A 24,819-nucleotide genomic window follows, 5' to 3' on the forward strand; every position below is an offset into this window, starting at 1 on the left:
TTTTCCAAATGTAGAATATTTTATATTATCATCTTAATTTACAATATTGTAGAGAAAAAACAACATGTTGAATAACAGATCCTAGCATCTCATTAGGTTTTCAGTTCAATACTCTGTGAGAAATATTTTTGGGTAGACTAATTGATAAAAAAGGAGAGCTACTGAGAATTGGAAAAATAAGATGGAAAACTATCAAAATAAATTGGTTACACAATATGCAAGAATCTGTAAAATCAAACATCATTCTTTGTATTTCTATATGCATATTCTCAGTAACTCGTTTTTGTACAATTTCAAAGAAAAGGTTCCTCAACTAAAAATATCCAAAACTGGTATCATCCACAAAAACAGATTCAACTATTGAAATTGGTTTGTGTTTATAAAAATGTGTAACATAACTTTTCTCTCAAAAGAGGGCGACAGAAAACAAATTAACATCTTGTAATGTCAGAGTTGAAAACTATTGTCTTCAAAAGGATAACACTAGATACTATGTATTTATTGAAAAATGCCTAAAAACCGAAGAAACTAAACTAATATTCGGATTATTTCATTTGTACCATCAAAAAAAATTTCATGAATGAATATGTTTAACACGGTTTTAAAAAATACACTTCCACTATGAAAAAAAAATGTTGATGAAAATTTTGCTTCCATCACTTTTTTTTAACTGTTATGCTTTCTATTCTAAATAAATAGCAACCATTTCAATTGCGAACTTTTCTGCTTGAGGTTACGTAACCTCAAAACAAAATTTTCGAAGATAATTTTGATGATGTTACAATTCAGAAGATTGTTTATTGCTCTTTCAGGTTATTTTCATGACAGCTTGAAATATCAAGGTCAAGTTCATTTTAAACATGAACTCTAGATTATTTTAAGATCAACTTTTTATAGAAATTCTGCTTTTTGGAAAAACAGGAACACTTTTACGGTTGGGTATGTACTCACAGGTCCAGCCTGATTCAGAAGATCATTCTGAAGATATATAAACTTCAACAAAGAAAGGATACCTCTAATAAATTCTAGCAAGTCACTATTTCATACAACTTGTTCAAATACTAATACAAGTAAACATTAATAAATTATGCATTGTTATTGAAAGCTTTTATGCCCAGAGATTTTAAGTACTGTGGAAGTTGACCTTAGAAGTAAAACTTTCATAAGTGTTCATATTTCATTAGAAATTCAAATTACCTTGAAATGACCTCTGAGGCCAACTTGCCTGTTATAGATTTGAACAACTAACTTTCTGATCGTTCAGTCCCTTGTGAAAAAATCAGAGTTTCAGTTCAGCTGATTAAAAGAAAATTCAAATATATATATCTGCTCTGAGTTGACCTTGAAGGTAATTCCCAAGGTCACCACATTTGAAATTAAATTTGAATAATATTCATCAAAAATTGCCTCAAAATAATCTTGAAGCACATGGCTAAGCACAACATGAAAGTCACTACTAGATTTCTCCTCGAGATTCTGAAGAAATGACCTTGACCTTGAAAAATATTTTACCGGATGAAGCATCCAGTCATTCCATAACTTTTTAAATACCCAGATTACGAAACAGTTAAAGTTATCTGTGTTATAAGACACAACGATTTTTTAGCAGAAATTTGTCAAAATAAAGAAGAAATTCAATAAGAAACAAAACTCTCCAGAGATATGTGCATATGAGATTTTTTGATAACACTGAATTATCGGTTTTTATGCATTTTAATCTAACCTATTACGCTTTGCATACTTTCTCTAACTCCCAATTTTTGTCCACGTTTTATTTACACTATCATCTACACATTACTAAAAAATATAATTCACTCAATATATTTTATCCACACTTTTTTCGTATAAAGTAAAATGAAGACTGTACAATATATCGTGCAAAATAACACTTACAATGTAAATCTAAAAGAATAATGTTATATCACAAACATTTTAGGAAAAAGTAAAGGACAACGCACGAATTTCCAACGCCCGGAAATAAAGATACAGGGAGCATTCAAAAAGGTGACTACAAGATTTCATCCTAATCCATCAAACTATCATCAAATACATAAAATAACAATTTTTATGAGAGTAGAAAATTTACATGCGGGGTTTTCAGATATAATTTTCGGTACCGAAACGGAGATGCAGTTAACCTCCAGCGATCTCACAACGGAAAAGGAACCGAGAATACGAAAACTTGTGTCCCATGCGTGTTTTTCTTCACTTTCCTTAAAGCATGTACCTTCTACTCTTCAGCCTAGACACTAAATTGCAAATTTTGACAGCAGGGCCCAGTTTCAGACCCATGTACTTCATCAACATGTCCGAGTTGAGGAGCAAAAACGCTTTTCCGTCTATTTCCTGTGAAAGAATTATGAGGTGATAAGTCATCAATAGAAAATCAGGTTACCTCAAGGATCTATTCTTAGGCCAATAATGTTATTGAAATACGAAAGCTCGAAAAAGTGTTATTATCAGTGACTCTAAATGATACATGATACTATATGGAATTATTATCCTATAAATTGATGTAGCCGTTACTTCGTGGTAGGAAATCATAATGAAGAAAAGAGAATTGAAATTTTCTTATGTTTTTACCACTTTTATTTGTAACTAACGTTACGTCCTCATAGGACGAAACTGCAGTAACGTTAGTTACAAATAAAAGTGGTGAAAAACATAAACGTTACTGCAGTTTTGTCCTACAAGGACGTAACGTTAGTTACAAATAAAAGTGGTAAAAACATAGAAAGTTTCAATTCTCTTTTCTTGATTATTATCCTACTTTTGATTTTTGAAAACTTATTATTCAGATTTGATAAGATTCGTAATTACAACCAAACAAAAGCAGTTTTTTTTTCTTTTTCATAATGTTCATACTTTTTGTTTTCCATTATTATTAAAAACATATTGGCAATTATTGTTGACACAACTTTTTTTTTCAAATTGCCATCGAAAAATCACTGGCGTCACAAGTGAAAATCTCACATTAAAAGTATGTTTTTTGAATATGATATAATGGATTTTCACCAAGTATCGGTCAGTTTTATGAAAGCTTTCTCTAAGTTCGTATCACTACAAGTAAGGTATCATCGGCAAAGCAAATAAATTCACTTACTGTTTACATTTGTTCAGCGACATTTCTCAAACATGAGTTGGCAATTCTTTATATAATTTTATACCCATATTAAAGGGATAAATATGGCAAATCTATTGATGGGTATTTTCACCAAAGTTGAATTTCTTCAATTTATTCAATAAAGCAAATTATTATTTGCTTGATTTTACACTTCATATGAATAAAATACAAGGCCAAGTGAGAATTTTTAAGACTTTGAATAGTTTTTTGCTACTAGTGTGGTTATTGACTCTCTGAATATATCTGACAATTGTCTTAAGTTGACATGCTGTATGAGATTGTAGAGGGAAATTGTGCGCAATAGTAGACATATAACAAAAATTTACTGGGCTTTTGACTGAAACTTGTCTATCTCAACTTATTGAATTCTACTGTGTAGATAACTCTAAAACTGCTTGTATGAGAGGCTCCTTGACCCATAATTTTGCAATTTGTTTAGAAATGCCTTACTGAGTTCTAAGAGAAAAAGCCAAGAGTTGTCTTTTCTCTATCTAGATTTTTATATAGTTCACTAAGACATTATGGCACGCGTTTTCGACGGCCCACTTCTAAAGCCAAATTGATCTGGATTGAAAAATTCTCCACGGTTGAAAAAGAGACAAATAAATAACGAAATGAATATCATAAACTCACATGCTCTCTGAACAAATCGGCGTGCACTCCCAGACATGGATCTGTTGACTCGATGAACTGTATGACTTCTTTGATGCTCCATTCCTGCACCGGGATTTTGTTCAAGCTCGCTGCCGTGGACTCGGTAGAATTCGACGGTTCAGGGGGGGTAGTCGAAGTGGCTGCCTCTTGTTCAGGAGGCTTACGCTTCACCGGGGATGGCGAAGACTTCAAGTCGCACAAAGGGCACTCTTTTAGGACCTGCTCCAGGGCTGAGGAAAGAGAAAAATGGATGACGTACATGAATTGAATGAAAGACCATGAAACAAACTGATCAATTACATCTGGGATAGCTTTATTTCCGGATGAGCTGAACCATCATTATTGTACTATTGCAATCCCTGTCTCTCAGCGTGCATTGCGCTAAACAAGTTAGCCTTATTAGATGATGAAAACTGAATCTTACATCTGTGTTACAGTTTTTATATACATCGGAAAGAACCATCACCTTACTTAATAAGGCCCATGAAATTAATTCGTATTATTTACTACTTATTGTATTATTTTATTATTGTTTTCTAATTCCTAATTTATATCTGTCTCTGTTTAAAATCTGTTTTTCCGTTGATCAGCTGTTGCCCCCATACGAACAACAACTCTCAGGAGTTGAGAACTTATGCGACCTAAGGACTAACGAGGTCTTACCTTTTAACGTGTGATTCCTAAGAAACTATGAATTAGCCTAGTTCTCTAGGCTTCCTCATTCTCCAAGTTTGATTCATTATCACACATAAACATTACACATATGTGTAAAACCCATATAATGTGAGAATTTTGATCTTTTTGGAAATGCCTCGACATATGTCCCCTATATTGCCTATTGAACATGGCTTTCAAAATGCGTTTTCTCATAATAAAAATGGGTTATAAATATGTACTTCCACCCCATACAGCACATCATATTTGAGAAATGAATAAACAGTTCCATACTAGGCAGTTTTAAGAGCATCAATAATAATAATAATAATAATAATAATAATAATCGACAGATCTGGTCATCGGAGCTGTCGGGGAAGAACAAAGTTGCTGCAACAAATATGCTTGCCGTTCCAATCTTACTCTACTCGTTTGGAGTAGTGAAGTGGACTCGGGAGGAGCTGTATCAACTCGACGTAAGGACCCGAAAAATGATGCATCTCTATAGGAGTTTGCATTCCAAATCGTCCTTTCCACGGTTGTACTTCCCCCGACAACAGGGAGGTCGTGGACTTTTGAGTTTGGAGTGTTTACATGACAGAATGGTACTGGATACAGCCTGTAAAGTCGTCAGGAGTTCGGATCCCCTTCTCTGCATGGTCCGTGACCATGCGAGAGCAGGAATTGGAGCATTTCTCCTTAGGGCAGCTGCTCGAGCAGCTTATGAACTCGGTATAGTTTTCGACTCTGAACGAGGTGACTACAACTCTGTCACCGAGTTGGAACCCGTTCAGCAAAAAGCTCAGATAAAAGCCGCAGAGATCACCTTACTTCTGCGGAGACACAGGGATAAGCCAATGCATGGGGTCTTCTTCAATAATATTGAAGACCTTGGCTTATCAAAGCACCTGACGTTCGCTTTTCTCAGGTCGAGTGGGCTGAAGTCGGAAACTGAGGGGTTCATCATGGCTTGCCAGGATGGTGTCTTCAACACCTTAGTCTACCGCAGTCGCGTGATGGGTATAGAGGTTCCTGACACAAGGTGCAGGGCCTGCCGCGAGGCGCCCGAGACCCTAATGCACTTGCTATCAGCATGTCCAGCATATGCGGTCTCGGCCTATATCCATCGACATAATGCGGCCCTAAGAGTGCTATATTACCATCTACGGCACTCTTACGGTATTGATGAGACACCGGTGTTGCCCTACGCTCCGGGGGATATTGAATCCGTTGTGGGGAACGAGAAGTGCCGAATTTATTGGAAATATTCGTTCCCAACCCTCAGGCTCATACAAGCTAATAAGCCTGATGTAGTCCTTCTCGACCACCAGACCAAAACGATATTTGTCGTGGAGTTTTCAGCTCCTGGCGAGACGAATATCGTCAGAAAAGAGGAGGAAAAACGGATGAAATATCGGGATTTTCTCTTCGAACTCCGCAGACTCTATCCAGATCACTCTGTCAAGATGGTCGTTCTGATTATTGGAGTCCTTGGTGGAATGATATCTTCTCTACTCTCGAATCTCAAAATCATACCGGCTTGCCGCACTAAGGCAGAAATCTTAGCCGCACAGATGCAGAAGGCTGTCATTCTTGGCTCACTGCGTTTGCTCAGGGCACATGATTCTCGGACCCAATGATCACTTACCCCACTGTGTGGGGAGTGGTCATTGGTTGATTATGCTGGCGCGCCCTCCCGCATTTTTCGAGGCTTCGGGGGATAGGGCCTGCCCAGCGCACACTACGGTGAAAAAAAAAAACAAAAAATAATAATAATATTTATTCATCCTCAAAGACGTTGACAAACGTATAGGATAGGTCAGTATTAAGCAGATAAAAATCACATCAAACGATAAAATTGTAGATCAGTAGATAAAAATAATACAATAAAAATTTATACAAATAAGTCAGAATTACAAAAATTAAAACAATTGTAGTTATAAAAATTGAATATGTCATGCCAAAGCCGCATGAACCCATTCAGTCGAGATGGTCTGAGAGAAATTCGCCAATACTATAGTAGGCCTTAGAAAGAAGCAATGTTTTAACTGCTTTTTTAAATGCTACAGTGTTCATCTGTTTGAAATGGTCTGGTAACCGATTGAATAATTTTATTCCCATATATTTGGGAGAATGTTCGAATTTTATAGTTTTATGTTTAGGAATGCTCAACTCCTCTGCATATCGAGTTGGGTAGCTATGATAGAATGAGTTCTTAGTACAGTCTGTTATACATTCGCGAACATATAAAAGTATTTTAAAGATATAGATGCAGGGAAAGGTTAAAATTTGATGACTAATGAAAAATGTCTTGCATGATTCCCTCCAAAGGATGCCTAGTAATTTCCTAACAACTTTTTTTTGAGCAATGAAAACTCTATCTTTGTCAACACTGTTTCCCCATAGGATCACATTATAACTTAGATGGCTATAGACCAGACTGTAATATACATCTAAAATGGCGCATAAAGGCATACAATTCTTAATTCTTGAGATTGCATAATACCCTTGATTGATTTTTTTACAAACAACTGTGATATGGTCAGATCACTTCAAACGGTTGTCTACATGAACGCCAAGGAATTTTGTACAACTTGTGCATGCCAGTGTCATTCCATTGATTAGTAAGGCAAGCGATTGCTTTTTTGGATCGTTTTTTAAATTAAAATAGATATACCTATTTTGTTTTGGTCAAGTTTACAATCAGATTGTTCCTTTCACACCAATTTAAGAACAGTGATATTAATTCCTCTGTTTTTGATTTTAATTCCTCCTGACTCTCTGCTGATACAGCTAAATACGTGTCATCTGCGAAAAGAGTGAGAGCATGTTCATTACTGGTGAAATAAGTAGGCAGATCATTTACAAACAATAGAAAGATCAGCGGACCTAACACAGAGCCTTGAGGAACTCCAGAACATATATCGTGATAGTCTGATTTCATATCTTTAATCTTGACGAACATCCTACGATCTGTAAGAAAATCAATGATCCATTCTAGGAAGTCCCCTCTAAATCCTAGATTATATTTGGGTATCTTTTTTTTATAACTCTGATCACCTAACATTCACTTGCAAGCTTTTTGGTAAGGGTACATATCCCATAATTTAGTTTTTCATTAATAAATATGCCTAGCATGTACATGAAAAATACAGTATTCTTTTACCCAATGTAGCATTGCTGGAATTTTTGTATCGAAATTACTTGTCTTCAATATAAGTTTTGGTGGTATTCATAAATTGTCTTGATTGAAATAAAACAATGCAGTGAACCTATTTTATTGTTTAGAGTTTTCAAAAGTATCCTGTGTGAGTTATGATGACTTGAATCGTCAGCATAACTCACAACAGATATGCTCGATTCTTTAAATATTTCTGTCAAGCCATTTATACAAATTATAAAAAGGGACCCAGCACACTTCTTTGTAGTACACCATTTTAAATGTTTGCCCGATCAGAGGAAACCTCTTCATCATTACTTTTTTTTATGTCACTCAAATATGATTGCATGAGCTCAAGATTTGTTTCACTAATACCATAATGGAACAGTTTTGAAGTAAGATGGAATGACTAACACTGTCGAAAGCCTTATTCGAATCCAAGAACACACCACAAACACAGGAGTCTTGTTGTGAAAGAGAAATTTGATCTGCAAAATCAGATAAAGCAGTTTCTGTGCTGTCCCCTTCAAGGAAACCATGTTAAAAATCATTCAATAAATTATGTATTTGAAAAAAATGTAGAATCCTTCCTGAAATGATTGGAAAACACTGCCAACCAACTAATTAGCCGGTAATCATAATACCATTGAGTTACCCTTTTTATATACTGGCAATACTAAAGCTAACTTCATTTGGTCAGGAGAGATTGAAAATTCTAGGCAAGTATTGAAAATATGAAACAAAATGGGCAATAAGGAATAAAAACAATGTTTCTGTTTAGTTACTATGTTATCTGCACCACTACCCAGCTAGCTACAATTATTTCCTCTGCGTTAATTAGGTACAACAATATATAATATATTCTTGAGAGAGCAAGTTTTCTGAATCAAATAAAAGTTGATTATCTATAGTAGGTGCAGAGTTGACAAAATTATTGTTTAACTTATTATTTTATATTATAAAAACAAGTGGTCCCGGATCACTACCTGTTTACTTTGAGTAATCTCATTCACTATTGGGTTCAAGTTACTTGTTTACTGTGTTGATTAGGTATAATAGCTTGTTTAGTCATTGAGTTAATATTTGTTGAATGTGAGTTATGGTGTTTACGGTTTTGATGACTGATTATCAAATTTCTACTGTTTAAAATAATTGACAAATTTGAAACATAGAAGAGGAAGTAAAAACACAGACAATGAAATAATAATTATTGTCTTTATTACTTCCAATATACAAGAAATAAAATACAATTTTGAGCGGATAACATTGATTGAAAGTAAGTGAAAGAGTTCAATTTTTGTGGGTGGAGAGCCCACAAAGCTTAAACTTATTGTGAGCTGAAGAAAAAAGTAAATATTTTCTTTGGGTAATCAATAATAAATGAAAATAAAATTTTTGTGGTTTGTTGTTTTTATATATTTTTTATATGTTCGACGTTTTTTCATTCTTTCATTTGGAATTTCACTTTTCATTTTCACAAGTTGTTGAAGTAATATCAAATACAGTGGAAAATTCTTACCAAAAAGGTTTTGACAGCATCCCAGCGCCTGAGATAAAGTCTGGAATACTCCCTCCAAATCGCCTGCCTTCGACAACTGTGGCAGCTTGATGGTGAAAGTATTTCCGTTATGGGTGATCACCATTTCGTCGCCACTCAGCGCACCTAGTCTTGCTAAGATCTTCTCTGACTTATGAGAAGCGTTCAGGATCTGTTTGAAGATAATATATTTGAAGTTCGGATATTATTATTACTCTGAGACAAAATTGTTGAGAAATATCCATGAAAATAAAAAGCTTGAATGAATATTAACAATCTTGATTCATTTGTATGTACTTTTGAATAATGATTATTGAATTAATCAAAAACATATATAACAGAAAATAAACGATGAGATGAAATGGAAGTTTTTCAAAAAAAGAACGAAGAGGATAAAAAGAAATTTTTTAAAACACATCTGAGAGAAAACAAGACAACAAGAAAAATAAGCGATCAAGAAACAAAATGAATGAGAGAAAAATCAGATTGATGAGAAAAAAAGGAGATTCACTTCGTAGAAAAATTGGAATATCAAGTGATATCCAAAACATTTGAAAAAACAGTTTTGGCTTTCTAGCGGACTGAAAATTGTATTTTATAACATAAAACTACATATTTCTAATTTATTTTTTATCTCTATCGCAGCAGAAATTAAGTCAAGAAGTCAAATTTTGAATATAAAGACAACAAAAGAAATTTCCCTTTGATGCAAACTTTACTGGTCATACTGGTTGATTGAGAAGATCAAAGTCTAAAAAAAAATCTGTTTTTCCGTTAACCAGCGGCCACCCCCCCACGAACGACCACTCTCGAAAGTAAAAACTTGTGGTCTTACCTTTTAACGTGTGATTCCTAACATGGGTTGGACAAAAGGAAGTGAAAATCGATCATCCAGTCTAGATGTTTCTTTAGAATAAGAATATGTTCTCTAAAATTTTTTTGACAGCTAGAGAAAGGCTGAATTCGCTTACAGTTTATAATAAACAAGAGAATAAATATTGGTGTTAGTGTTGCTGACCAACTTTTTAAATTTGATGAAGAAAGTCTTTCGTTAACAATTTGTTATGGTCACTCCCAAAAAGTTTGCCTACAGGAGAATTAATCAAAAAGTGAATTTTCTTTTGCAAATATTTCATGTCATAATAATAACTGTTTCAATATGAGAAAACAGAAAAAATTTTAAAGTGAAAGTCATCAACGTATTGATACGTAGATTATGAATCCGAAAGAAAAAAGCGGCGCTCTCCTTTATTTACAAAGTTACGGCCCTTCAAAGTTCAGAAAAGGGCAACTTTTCAGCCTTCTTTTTCACAAAATAAACTATTTAAAAAGACAAGCATTTATTCACTAGGTCACCTTTACACTTTATTTCTCCTTCTTTGACACTTTTCACTTCAATAATCAACATTTTTCCAATAATAATGTTAAAAAATGTACGGAGCTGCTTTTTGGTTGCATATCTCTGTATTTTACGTTTTCAAGGTTAATGGCATGGTTGGTACGACTGATGCAGTCAATATTCCTAAAGTAATTCAAATATTTTTTACCTCCATTCTTTAGATCGTAAATTGGTTTAGGTAGTGTATTACGAATTTGAAATAGTAGGCGGCGGCAAATACCAACCGCTTTTTTCTGAAATGTCACTAGTAACTAACCTAGAAACAGAAGAATGTCACCAGGAGAAGCATTAGTTTTTAAATTAAGTTTTTTATAAGAAAAATGTTGATTATTGAAGTGAAAAGTGCCACCCTAACTTCCCCAAACGGCCTTGGTATCTGACAATTCCAGCTATGGACAGAAGACATGTTTCTAGCCTCATCCATATGAAAACCGGCCACTGTTGGACTAAGTCTCATTTCTTTCGTATTGGCGTCTCTTCAAGTCCACATTGCGAGTGTGGACAACTAGACACATTGGAACACACGTTCCTAGAATGCCCAATTAACAGTACCCTGGATATGACATTTACCAACAACTTGTCAAAAAAGGCATTCCGGCTCCCTTGAATATGTCAACAGTACTTGGCTCTTTACACTTCGCTATTATCAAAACTCTCGTCTATTTTATGACATATAATCATATCAAACTATAAGTCAACAGGGGAGGGAGGGATGGTTCCCTTTCTTTCACCTCCTTTTTATTTCTCTCCTTTTTCCCATCCCTCCACCCCAATGTACGTACTATCTGTCTTTTTATCCCCCAGTTCCCAGCACACAAGACAACGTTCGACACTCCAGTAGACGCTACGTGTACCACTTTATCCAGACATTCCAAAGCAGTCCAGCCGAGTTAGTCAAAAACACGAAGTAGCACACCATTCCGGACACAGGCTTGCAAGCTGCAAGACAGTCTTTGTCCCCCGACGAAGCTTTTGTTATGTAACAGCCAGTTACGTAACAGGAGGAGCATTGGTCATATGTGCTTGAAGATAGGAAGCAACGACCATCCAAAATAGAGAGAGAGAGAGAGAGAAGTGAAAAGTGTCAAAGAAGGAGGAATAAGGTGTAAAGGTGACCTAGTGAATAAATGTTTGTGTTTTTAAATAGTTTATTTTGTGAAAAAGAAGGCTGAAAAGTTGCCCTTTTCTGAACTTTGAAGGGCCGTAACTTTGTAAATAAGGGAGAGCGCCGCTTTTTTCTTTCGGATTCGTAATCTACGCATCAAAATACGTAGTACACTAGTAAAAATAATACGTAGTAAAATCGCCGGGTGCCCTCAAAACGAAAATTTACCTTAGTTTCATTCTTTCTAATTAATTTCACCGACTTGAAGGTGGATATACAAATAAAAAGTTGACATCTCACCTGACTGACAAGCTTCTTTGCTAACACTGCTGGAGAGGTATCTTCTATTGAAGATACCAGCTGAGTAGAATCTATCAGAGGCCCTCCTAAACAGCTTTTCCGGAAATGTATGGCAATTGGTGGTGGTGGCGTAGCAGAAGTGTCCGCTTCCGGAGACTGAACCACCTCAACAGTAATTGAACTGACAGAAGAGGTGGGAGCATGGGCTGCAAATGAGGGTCTGGACCACCTACATCTGAATAATGAATGTGATGAGTTTGAATTTTTATCACTGAAACAGTTCAACATGACTAATGAAGCTCAGCTTGATAATGCCTACTAGGGATTATTTCTCCACATAAGAGGCATGGTACAAAGAGCATTGAAGACCTTTTTTTTATTCAACTCGGTATTTTGCCACTTCTAACAACATATATCTATAAAATTTCAATGGAGATTCATATATCGAGTGGTCCAACGAAAAGTATGCACCTTGCTTTTCTCCTTTTTTTGTAACTTAACGCAAAAATGCTCGGACAGGTCAATTTTGCTTTTGAGGGGGACACATTTTAGATGTATTTTGCTACCTGTGCCTTCAACCCCCTAGCGAGGGTGAGTAACAACCCTACAATTTTAAATGGAAAGTGAGGTCGAGTGATATATCGTTTGAAAGGGCACAAAATTCTCTTTCCAATGATACCTAATTTGTTGTACTTACTTGAATAGTTATAAAAAAAGCAAGAACATTTACTCGATATTTTAGGTGTTAATGAAAATGCGGAAAAACGGCATTTTTATCACTACTACATTCCTCAATTTCTCTCGTGCGTTTTTTGGTTCAAATAACAACAGCAGATAAGTGTACAAAAATAATTTAGGCAAACGTTCATTGATTCAGTTCGGTTACTTTTGAAATTATTTCAACTTTACTGTAAAAATTGTTTATTCCATTCCTGAACGAGTTGAAATTGTTAAACTTCATTATCAACATAATAGTTGTGCTAGACTTACTGCTCGCCTCTTTAATAACAGTCATCCCGGGAAAAATGTGAATGATTCGTATGTTGCCAAGTTAGTCCAAAAGTTTGTTGATACCGGATCTGTCTGTAATGTGAAACACCAGCCACGGAAACCGATCAGAAATGAAGCAGTGGAAGTCGCTGTTTTGGGACATGTTGAATTGGATCATACTCAAAGTACTCGTCAGCTTGCTGCAGCCTCAGGTGTCTCCCGTTCGTCCATAATACGTATATTAAAAGCCTATAAATTTCATCCTTACAAAATTAAATTAGTACAGGAACTCAATGAAAATGATCCTGATAGAAGGCTGCAATTTTGTGAACAACTGAGCCAGCTACTAATTGATGATCCGCACCTATCATTCAACACATGCTTTTCCGATGAGAGTACATTTCTTTTGAATGGAGCTGTGAATAGGCATAATTGCCGTTACTGGGATGACAGTAACCCACACTGTCTGGTCCACAATGTCTGGTGTGGCTTATTAGGTAGTCATATCGTAGGGCCACTTTTTATTCCTGGGAATTTAACTGGTGAGGTCTACCCGAACATGCTTGAAGATACAATTGATCCTCTCATAACAGAAATAATTGAAAATGACCAAAATTATAATGATGATCGGCTTCATTTCCAGCAAGATGGAGCACCTCTTCATTATGTTGCTCCGGTAAGAGAGTTTTTAGATGACCGGTTTCCTGGACGGTGGATTGGAAGGAGAGGCCCCATCGAATGGCCTGCCAGGTCACCTGATTTATCGCCTTTAGACTTTTTCCTTTGGGGACACTTGAAAAATAAATGTTTTGCTACGCAGCCCGAGTCCATAGAAGATCTTCGCCAACGAATTACAGCAGAGTGCAGAAGTATAACACCTGATATGCTACAGAATGTTAGGAATAGATTTGAACAAAATCTGTATTATTGTATGGAAGCAAATGGGTCACATTTTCAGCACTTGCTGAAGTAGGATTCTACTAAGTCAATTACACATTTCAAAGTACTGGGTTGTAGTTGTTTTTCTTCATAATACCTACATGTTTGAGTGAAATACAACAAATTAGGTATCATTGGAAAGATAATTTTATACCCTTTCCAATGATATATCACTCGACCCCACTTTCCATTTAAAATTTTAGGGTTGTTACTCACCCTCGCTAGGGGGTTGAAGGCACAGGTAGAAAAATACATCTTAAATGTGTCCCTCTCAAAAGCAAAATTGACCTGTCCGAGCATTTTTGCGTTAAGTAACAAAAAAAGGAGAAAAGCAAGGTGCATACTTTTTGTTGGACCACTCTGTATAGAGTTGATGAGTTTGCAAAACAATTTGATTATCACTCATATGAAGTCTGCGAGTTTATTGAGTTTATTGACATGAACTTCCAATATGTTATAGGAATATGTATGTATACCACAAATTCAAGTATCTGTCAAAGATTGTCTCTGTGTAGCACTGAAAAACAATATATTTTGCTCTATATGGCATAATTTCTAAAAAATTCCAATTATAAATTAAAATAATTTGTAGAAGATGGAAAACTTACTCATCTGTCATTATAAGACAAAATTCTTCGATGTTTATTGACTATACTCAAAAATAATTTTGCCCAAACAATTCAAATATCAGAATTAGTTCCCATAACATGTGATCACCAGGCAAAATACCAAATCAACTTCAAAGTGCATGTACCAAGTTATTAAAGCCTAACCTCATTTCTTGAAAAACATAAATAACTAGATTGTTTTTCAAAATAAAAAAAACAGATATTATCAAAAGAAAAAACTTATTTGAACACATAAATGCCAGATATCCCTTCTTTTATGCTTCACAGAATTAGTCAATCAGAATTGTAAGTCTTCAGACAATAAAGCATTTTTGATTGATTCATTGATTGACTTAATGTATAACTTGTTTTTGTGATTTGAAAAGATAAACTCACATTTCTTCTAGATATTTTTTACAGATCCTTTATATGTTCATAGTTCTAGGATCAATTATTTGTTGTTGTATAATATTTGACAGTTGTCTAAGTTTCCATATTTCAATTAAAAGTTTAATTTACTTTTTTTATAATAGTGTTTGAAGTAAATATGACTGGTTCTAATGACTGGAAAAACTAAACCCATGAACAAGTTCATTTTATTAGGAAATTCTTCAGATTATTTACATATCATGCTAGTTACAAAAAAATTATATTTTGAAATATAATTCTTAATGGCCAATAAACTATCATTACTAACAGGAAAAGAATTTAATGGTTGTTAAAAAAGAGCATTGGTCCTTAAAAGATCACACAATCAATATCTAACCAGTATAGACAGTAAAAGAATACATGTTTACAGAATATATGAATAAATAGATAAATAGAAACATTAGTATCTGTCCATACTTCAGAACTAACCTCAAAATACTTTTTGCAACATTTACAAATTATATTAACAGTTAAATATAATTACAAATAGTTAAGATGATTAAAATAAATTTGAAAAGGAGATATAAAATTTCATTGGATATATGATGGAATTGGACGATACTTGATGAAAACCCATAACTAACATTCAAAAATAACTTCATCGTGAGATTTTCATTAAACAGTTTTACAAAAACGCAAGACGTGTTTCGCCATACAATGGCTTCTTCAGGAGTGTCTTTACTGTGAAAATCGCACAATAAAGTGTTTTTGAATAAGTTGAATTTCATTGGGAACTTGCAGTAAAACATTTATTCAAGAAACACTTCATTGTGAGATTTTCACTAAACAGTTTTACAAAAATGCAACACATGTTTTGCTATACAATAGCTTCTTCAGTGATGTCGTTAATCTTTATCAATAAGATAGAATATTTTTTCTGAATAGCTCTATTACAGATTTTCTGAAATCTATCAAGTTTTTTTTATGTTTTCTAGCAACTTATTAAACACTTTGGTTCCTACTAGCATTGTAGATAGTATGTGAGAGGGAATAATTTTAGGTTTATATGAATTTCTAGTTGGCTCCTGAAAATATACTTTGAATAAACAATTTACTGTTTTATTTTGTAATTTTTGTATTTTCTAAATGAAGAATATATTATTAGTTGAACTCCGAACAGCTATTAAATATTGCAAATTTGAATTTAACAGTAAGTAGAAAATATTCATTGTTATGTAGAATGTATGAGTTATCTAGAATGAGGTATCTTATACTGAATCTGTTTAAAAATATGTTTTTCCGTTAACCAGCTGTCGCACCCCTACGAACGGCAAACCTCAGAAGTCGAAACTTGTGCGACCTAAGGATTAACGAGGTCTCACCTTTTATTGTGTGATTCCTAACACGGATAATACACAATTAACTGGAGGCTGGAGGGAGCTTTCGTTCCTAAATTTTCAATATGAATTTTCTATAGTAAATTTTCATTGATATATAATCCTGGAAATTGTATAACTAGTTTGTACTATATTTCATTATTATTGAAATTAAATGCTTTTTTATCAGTTTCAGGATTTTTATCGCAATGCAGATAATTCAAAATTAATTTGGGTTGTTCTTAGCGACTTCATTCATAGATATTGAACAAAAGTCATTTTTTAGGGGAAATCAGAGAATTTTATGGACCTATTTGGAATTTTCACCTTCCACAAACCTAAGAAAATAAAATTGTAATGAGAACTTTATACAGGTTTAGAAGGGCAAACTTTCTAGTATATCACAATAAGTTACTGGGTAAATTCAAAGTATTTTCCTCAAAGAAAAAGGTTATATTTATCAGTAACTTAATGTATTTAATAATTTTGCCTCCCAAAAAAGATAAGAAATTGTTAAGAAACTTATCTTAACATTTTGGAAACTGCCAATTTGTTTTATCTTTCAAACTTCCTCGGCAAATGACAAAAACGTTCTCTATCACAATTTTCCTTTTTTTTGGTTGTGGAAGATGAGAATTCCCAAAGAGATTGATAAAAAACTATTATTCATAGAATTTTGAATGTTTGTAAAATGTTTTGAAAAATTTATAAGATTTGTGTAGTCCGCAAATAATTGAGGTTTGCCATCAGGACCAAGAATAAATCCTTATTGAACTTCTCAGGTTATCTTCTTGATAGTACCTTGTTAATGTTCTATACACACATAGTGTCTTCTATTACCCAAGTAATTCTAAAACCAACTATGAATTTCTTCAGAAAAATGTTATGATCAACAGTATGAAATGCTTAGAATAAGGACACTTCTTCCTTCGTGTTTTTTTTTAATATTATTTCAACTTTTGAACATTATAAATAAATATTGAATAATTTTAATGACTGACAACTAATAGGATAAGATAAGATAGTTATTTGAATAGGATACCCTAATATAAATATACATAATTTCATATTATAAATTTCAAAAAATAAAATTTGATAAAAACCACTTACTAAAACTTAATTGTTATAAATAGTTATTATCAAGAATCAAATATAACATGTAATACAAAATGTGATTAATAAAAAGACAAATAAGATGACATTAGCTAGTAATAAAAATAATAATAATATAGCCACAGACAACTGATATAGTGCCATAAAACAACTAATATTATTATTGGCCATCTCTTAATAGAATGTATGATAACAATTTCGTTTTGAAGCAATATATCATATAACATTGTTTTACTTCCTCTAGTACTTGATAATATTCATTCAATCCTTTGAAAAATATAGATTTTATTGAACTCTTCAGCTTTGTACTATCAATATGAAAATTATGTAGGGATCATGTATTATAGTTATGGAGTTCACTGTTGTATGTAACAATTTGATTGAAGTAATCAGGAAACATAATCCTTGGGATTTTAAAGACAAATAACATGGCCATGTTACTACTGATTGCCATTTCAATGCTGCGACTAATATTTTCATTGGGGTGTATAACCCCAGTATAAAAATAAATAAATAAATATACAGTTGTACGACTAGATACAAAAAGTTATGCAGAAATTCTTGTGAAAAAATATGGGTAAAACTAGTCCTTCAAGTTTGCATGATTTGATATTTTCAAACCTTTGAATAATCTAAATAACTGATGTCCAAATTTTTGACCGTCAATAAGAATTTTGCATGTAAATTTCATTATTTTTTTTAACGTCTTCATAGCTGTGACAAAATTATATTGAAGATACAACATTCACATTAACATTGATATTATAATAACATATATATCTAGTATCTGTAATTTACATTGTTATTTTTATCTATTTATTGAATGCTTGGATAATTCCGAGCATACATATTTTAGTGTTATGAAGTTGGACTGTGACTTTGTCTATCCAATTTTAAAATGTTTTTGTAAATTAGGATGCCTATTTGAAGTAAACATATTATTATTATTATCATTATATTATTATTCATTATGATAAATTATTCTACACTCGTTTAGGTCCTTTTATTTTATTGAACAAATTAATTACATTCTTATATCTATTTCATATAACTTCATCATCGATTGCAGATGAAAAGTAATTATACTAACCATACTAAAATAGTCTATATTTCATAATCTAGCACTCACCTATTCTGTCCTGGAGGCTGCATAGGATGTCCTGATTTGGCACACCACCCCACAGGAAATATATCTCTACTGTCATATTTACACCAATAATCGAAAGCTCCTCTCCATCCATCAAAAGTAACATGAATTTGGTCATTTTTAACAGCACCAACTGTAGCACAACAAATTAACTGAGGATTTTTCTTGTCAACAGCCTCTAATTTTTGCCCAACTTGAAACAGGTTCGTCCTCGGACCAGTCGGTTCTTTCTGGAAAATCTTTGCGGGCGCCATTTCAGCCCCGTTGAGAGTCTTCAGCAAAAACATCGGCCAAGAGCTGGCATTCATACGGAAACCTAGAAATGTGCAAACCGTGTGTATGTGTCATAGTTTATATATGTATGTGTTTATAGAAGATGAAATAATAAAATAGCATCAGTGATAAAGTAAGTTAAAGAGTAATTTTGAGAGATGTATCTTAAGTTTAAATAATGTAATGTTGAAAATACCAATGTCATCGTTATCATTTATGATGTCTTCAACTAAGAGGCAGTGGTCGATTAGAATTATGAAACATTCGATTTGTGTCTAAAATGAATATCAGGTACATTTGAGATCAATGGAGGCAACATTTCAGGAAGGAACATATTATTTATTCATTTATTTATTTATTTCATACACTATTCTACAGGATGAACCCAATTACAGAATAGGGAGTAACAGTGGCATTTACAAATATGTACTTACATAATATAATTTGTGAATCTATATTAAAAAAAATTAAAAACAGAACTGTCAGTTAGCTAAGAAATGTCTTTTGATTTGTATAATCTGGCAGTTGAATATGACTAACAGAATTAGAGGTATGCACATTGTATAAATTGGAGATTTTTGCATTATATTTGTACGCGGAGTGTTGAGATAAAATGTGACACTATTCCTAGATGACTGTCTAGGAGCCTAAAAATTCGACATATTTATGTAACAGTTAAGAGCAGGTGATTATATTGTTTATGACCTTGAATAAAAAAGAAATGAATAATGTTTATGCCTTACCTCTAGACTACAAAAATTGTGAGTTACAAGCAATTCATAATAGGGTATTCCTACAGTAAGATACGTGCCTTCAAAAGTTTAAAAGACATATATTTTAGGAAGCGCCTCTGTAGGGCTTCTAATTGATTTATATGAACCTGATAGTAGGGACTCCACACGAGAGTATGTACCATACTGAAAATGAATAAAACCTGAGAATTTTAACGGTGTAGTTACAGAGATAACATATGAAAGTCTTCCAGATGTTTTTTATATGGGAGAATTAGTAAAAAAGCATTTACTTGACATCAACTAACAATTAGGATTTTGGAAAATAAAATCTTGTGAAAGTACAATTCAAAGATTGATTTCTATTCTACTGGAAAATCAAATAGACAGTAAAAAAAATCGTGGGTACATTTTCAATTTCAAAAAAGCTGTTGAGGCCATTGATAGAAATGTATTGATACAAAATCAATTTATTTAAATCAGTAGAACCCTTAATTACAATACACTCACATTTTCATTATTGTTCATCTATTTTATTTTTATAGAAACCCAAATTAAAATTCCTCAAAAATAACAAAATCTGAATAGTAATAGATATGCCCCTCAACAAATTCTATAAAAGAAATAAATAAACTAAAATTTTTAATATTTCAACAGCAATTTAAAAAATTCCTAAATTATATTTCATTCATTCCTATGAAAGGCGCATACAAAAATAGTTTGAACATTTTTACAAAATAATATTTTTCACATAAAATAAATTAAACAAAGCATAAATCTAAATGTATTCAAAATGAAGTGTCACCATAAATTAGTTTACATATTTGAAATGGTTAAATGATATGAGATAATCAATTTACAATATAAAATTATTATAATTATCATTATAAACTGATATTTACCAAGTGGGGGTTGTAGCATTCCACCAGACTTCTCGCAATGCCCAATTGGATGTATCTCACTAGAGTCTACCAGCCTCCAAAAGTCATTCTTATTATCACTGCCATCCAATCTTAACCTCAGTCTCGGCCCCAGTATACTGATAACTGTAGCAATACAAGTAGAAGTCACATTGCGTGGATCCAATGCCTCCAGTTTCATTCCTACCTTGAAGTCATTCAAGGGGGGGCTAGATGTTTGTTTGAAACATGATAAAGGAGCTTGGACGCTACTTGTCTCGCGAAGATACTCGTCCCAGTCAAAAGGTTGATATGTTTCATACTGAAAAATGGGAAATAGTAATAATGAATAAATAATGAATATGTATTTTTTTCTAATAATTACAAACGTGAAACCACAACTTGGTGCTCTGGTTTACTTTCAGAAACACTGCTTTCAGATACTGCTTACAAAACAAAGCCATCAAAACTAGATCCAATTTAGCTTTAATGTACCCAACGATGTAACTTTATGATTAACAGCATACAAGGCTATCAGTGGCTTATATAAGTTTTTCAGGTCAAATACTGAAAAACAATCTCTGTTTCATATGAAAAATGATATACATCGTTATGCTATGAATTTTATTAGTTCGGACTTCCATTGTTTTATATGATTGATTCTACTATGATTCAAAATCTATGAAAGAACAAATTTTTTTATTTGTTTGTTTTTTCATAGATTTCGAATCATAGTAGAATCATATTAGACAAGGGAAGTGCTAAATAAAAAAATTCATCATGAAACATTGTCAACCACTTTCAAACATCGTTATGCATCATTAGTAACTCGAGTATAAACAGCACTGGTGTATGAAATAACCAATCTTATTCAATATATTCAACAAGTCATTTACGAATTATTGAAGTGTTTCGGTGATTTTCAGTGTTGTTTCTTTATGAGCAATTGAAATGAATTGAAAGAGATAGGAATGTTCTGGGTTCTAGAAATATCTGCACAAATATCTATTGTATAATAGTGGGGAGAGAGGAGATCCCTGAGAAAATCCTTGAAGCGGATTGAAATTGTTGAAATGAAATTTAAGACCTCCACTTTTAGCAGTTCTATCAACAGATCTCAGAGAATAAAATTCATATATGTTGGACAATTTATCTGGAATAGTTTGTACAGTACACCCTTATACCAAACACCGTCAAAAAGTTTTACTTATGTCTAAGAATACAGCCTCTGTCTTTTAATTATTCAACTTTGTTGTCACTATGTTGTTGTTTAGAATTATAAGATGATATGTTATTGAGTGATGTTTTTGAAACCTAAGTGGTAACCTGGTGGTTCAATTCTGATTGCCTATTCCAAAAGTTGACCTTAAATTACATAAAAACTTATTTTATGCTAATTAAGTCATACCGGACTAATTCACTAACATATTAAAAAAAAATCTGTTTTTCCGTTAACCAGCTGTTGCACCCCTACGAACGACAACCCTCAGAAGTCGAAACTTGTGCGAGCTAAGGATTAACGAGGTCTTACCTTTTAACGTGTGATTCCTAACCCACTAACCTAACCTAACACTAACATATTAAGTCATACCAGAGTTTAATCTTCCTCTTGAAGATGATCACTTGGTGATCGAAACACGTGTCAAGGTGTTAAAAATAGCGATTTGGTGTTGGGAAAAAACTCCAGTAATATTAATACCAGACTAATTCACTAACATATGAAGAAATAAAAATCAAGAATAATGGGAATCAACAAAAAATCATAAGCTCGGGAATATTTATTGATTATCAACAGAGATGGAATGAACAAGCTAATTATGTCATAAAACATACGAATTCAAAAATCTCGCAAATATTATCAATTTGGAATATCTCAAAATTTTATAACGCAACTAGTTGAATCTCACTTGGCATATAGTCTCACTGTCTGGGGAGATGCGGCAACAAACACAATGAACATAGTGGAGCAGATAGAGAAGAACATCTTCTGAAGCATTGTACCAAGAATTAAGAGTACTGAATATGACTCAATTGTAGTAACAGAGTTGATGCTATTGTGGAGGCAATAGCAAAAAAATGATTGGACATAAATGATTCTCTTACTTATATTTTTTTCAAAAACTGAGTAAGTTTACACATACTTCCTTATAAGTATATACCAGAGCTTCTATGGGTGAATAGGTTATAGCACCAATTAGATACAGAGCTATGATGAATTTTAACCAACTATATACACTCATAAACACACTTTTATATTTAGATATGTGTATACTTTTAGGTATGTACAGTACACAGAATGAACCATGGCTGGCATAAGTTCCGACCCCTATTTGTACAAAAAATTCAGTGTTTAGAACCTTTGATTGCTTGTGCTCGAGTAATAAACATGAAATTATCCAACAGTCTAACACATTATCCTTTAAAATTTACAGCAGTCACATCAGCAATCTCGTCGATAATTTTAGATCTATTTGTACAAATTATAATTTTTCTGTTTTTTCTCATACATCATACTTACTCATATTAAACTCATAACCAAAAGGGCTTAGCCTTAATACATATAATCGCATGTAAATGATAACCCGTCCTAGTATAAGTTTTACTTATGTTGGTGTCGCATTTATTCACAATGTGAACTTTGTTTGTACGAAATGTATTTGTTTTTATTTATGATTTTATGGTACATAATGAAAAGAACCAGGGAATTACCGCAACTTCACATTAATAACTGTAGGCATGCTCAAAAGACATTGATTTCATTTATTCAGGGTGTTAAAAAAACAAAAGGATGCCACAGAACATGAATGTAAAAAAAAGTTGATAGTCGCTTGAATCTGACATGGTATTTTATTTTTGAACTTATGTTCAAACTTGTCAATTTTTATGTGACCTTTTCAATGAGTCCTTGCTTCAATTTTATATGTATAAACAAATGTTTTTACTAAATGTAAATTATCGTAGCTTCTGTTATAACTTATATCATTAGTCAAATAAGTTAATGTAAATAAAGTATAACACAAAGAGCTCTTTAGTAACAATTTTGGAACTTGAAAGAAATCATTCACATGCAAATGGTACTTTCTGTCCCTTCAGAACTTTCTATAAATGAAACACTACATTACAAATCACAAACATGGAATCGATTGTAGAAGGCATATTTTAAATGATAAAAAAGAAGGTGACATTCCTTATCTTTTTCTATAAATTCATTTCTAGTTCAATTTTATAACAATTCTAACACAACCAAAGAAAAAAATTCCGTATAAAAGTGTCATTTAGTTTCATAAACAATTATTGTGTTTTTAATTGTATGTAGTTTGTTGGTAAAGATACAATTTTGAGGAAATTAAAATTTGTACATGAAAAAAAGTTGTAAGTGAATAATGGTTTGTAGCATGCAATAGTGAAATGAAGGTGTCATTGTACAAGTTTTTATGAAGTGAATTCCTGAGTGTTGATTTTTTCAACAGTTTTGACTATTGATATTTCCAGAATAACACGAGACCACCAAACTTCCACTTCAGATTCATGATCAGTGGAGCAAAATACATAGGGCTACGCAATTTTTAGTAACTAGTGTGGGCTGTCAAAACAAATATTTACCTGAAAAGGTCCCGGAGAGCCTTCAAGCGGAGTTGTAGGGGCTATAGCAGCAACTCGGGAGTTTGTAACTTCCTTTTTTTGGTGCTTATTCATACAGAACGTTGAACAATAGTCTTTGGAAGGCGTGTTATTGCCTCGAATCACATTATCGCACTGTATACACGCTCCCTTAACGTAAGCCTTCCGGAATTCAGCCAGACATGTTTCAGAACAAAACTCTTTCTTGCCATTTGTTGTGGGAAAGACGTATTTCAGTGGGAGTTTGGTTTCATTACACCAAGTGCAGGAAATTATTTTCTTAGGAGGTCTGCCGGGCCCCCTGACTTTAGGTGTAACTGTACCGTTGTTGGACATATTTTGTTCAATTATTTAGATAAATATTCATGAACATTTCAATTGTACAGAATGCACCGTCATAATACCGGCGATGGTCCGACAATTTCCACTATAGCCTCCTCGCAAAATATGGTAACTTCATTCAGCAGTACATACTATCTTGCAATTTTGTTGTTCGACTAGAATTTTGACCCAAAACACTTACATTAAGAACGTCACGTCCAAGTCAAATTTATCAAAATGTCAACAAGCAGAAAAACAAACGCGCTGAGCTTGGCATTTTACAAATGACAGTTCCATAGTGTTGCCAATTGTAACTCAATGAAAGGCGTTTTCTTGCGTGATGACATAAGTCACGAAATTATCGACAATTGACCTGCGACCCCATGGTAGCCAACTGACAATTTGACATTTGTAAATGAACAAATAACCCATCTTTCCGAGTTCCTTCTGCATTTTCATTTTTGGGACATAATTGGGACACACCATCTTATATTTTTTC

General features: G+C 33.2%; 1 protein-coding gene across 1 annotated transcript; it reads right to left on the reverse strand.

Annotated features, from left to right (window-relative positions):
- Scm (Polycomb protein Scm) lies at positions 1 to 24,585 on the reverse strand. Its single transcript, XM_074178016.1, has 7 exons — positions 23,982 to 24,585; positions 20,382 to 20,700; positions 18,458 to 18,791; positions 11,934 to 12,168; positions 9,112 to 9,301; positions 3,758 to 4,008; positions 1 to 2,346 (listed from the first exon to the last, which is right to left on the reverse strand). Exons 1-7 carry the CDS (start codon positions 24,333 to 24,335, stop codon positions 2,215 to 2,217), a joined length of 1,815 nt encoding a protein of 604 aa, XP_074034117.1. The 5' UTR covers positions 24,336 to 24,585; the 3' UTR covers positions 1 to 2,214.
- Positions 24,586 to 24,819: the final 234 nt, after the last annotated feature.

This window comes from Leptinotarsa decemlineata, unplaced genomic scaffold (genome assembly GCF_025532065.1).
Source record: "Leptinotarsa decemlineata unplaced genomic scaffold, Ldec_3_MD MMD2_tig00003335_RagTag_RagTag, whole genome shotgun sequence".
NCBI classification, from domain to species: Eukaryota; Metazoa; Arthropoda; class Insecta; order Coleoptera; family Chrysomelidae; genus Leptinotarsa; species Leptinotarsa decemlineata.

What these genes read in the sequence shown, in the direction of transcription:
- Scm (XM_074178016.1), bottom strand. Translation starts at nt 24,335, where the DNA reads ATGTCCAACAACGGTACAGTTACACCTAAAGTCAGGGGGCCCGGCAGA. An exon ending in CAAAGAAGCTTGTCAGTCAG is followed by an intron (nt 9,302 to 11,933) that starts GTGAGATGTCAA and finishes ATCTTCAAACAG; the next exon opens with ATCCTGAACGCTTCTCATAA. An exon ending in ATGCTGTCAAAACCTTTTTG is followed by an intron (nt 4,009 to 9,111) that starts GTAAGAATTTTC and finishes CTCTTTCCTCAG; the next exon opens with CCCTGGAGCAGGTCCTAAAA.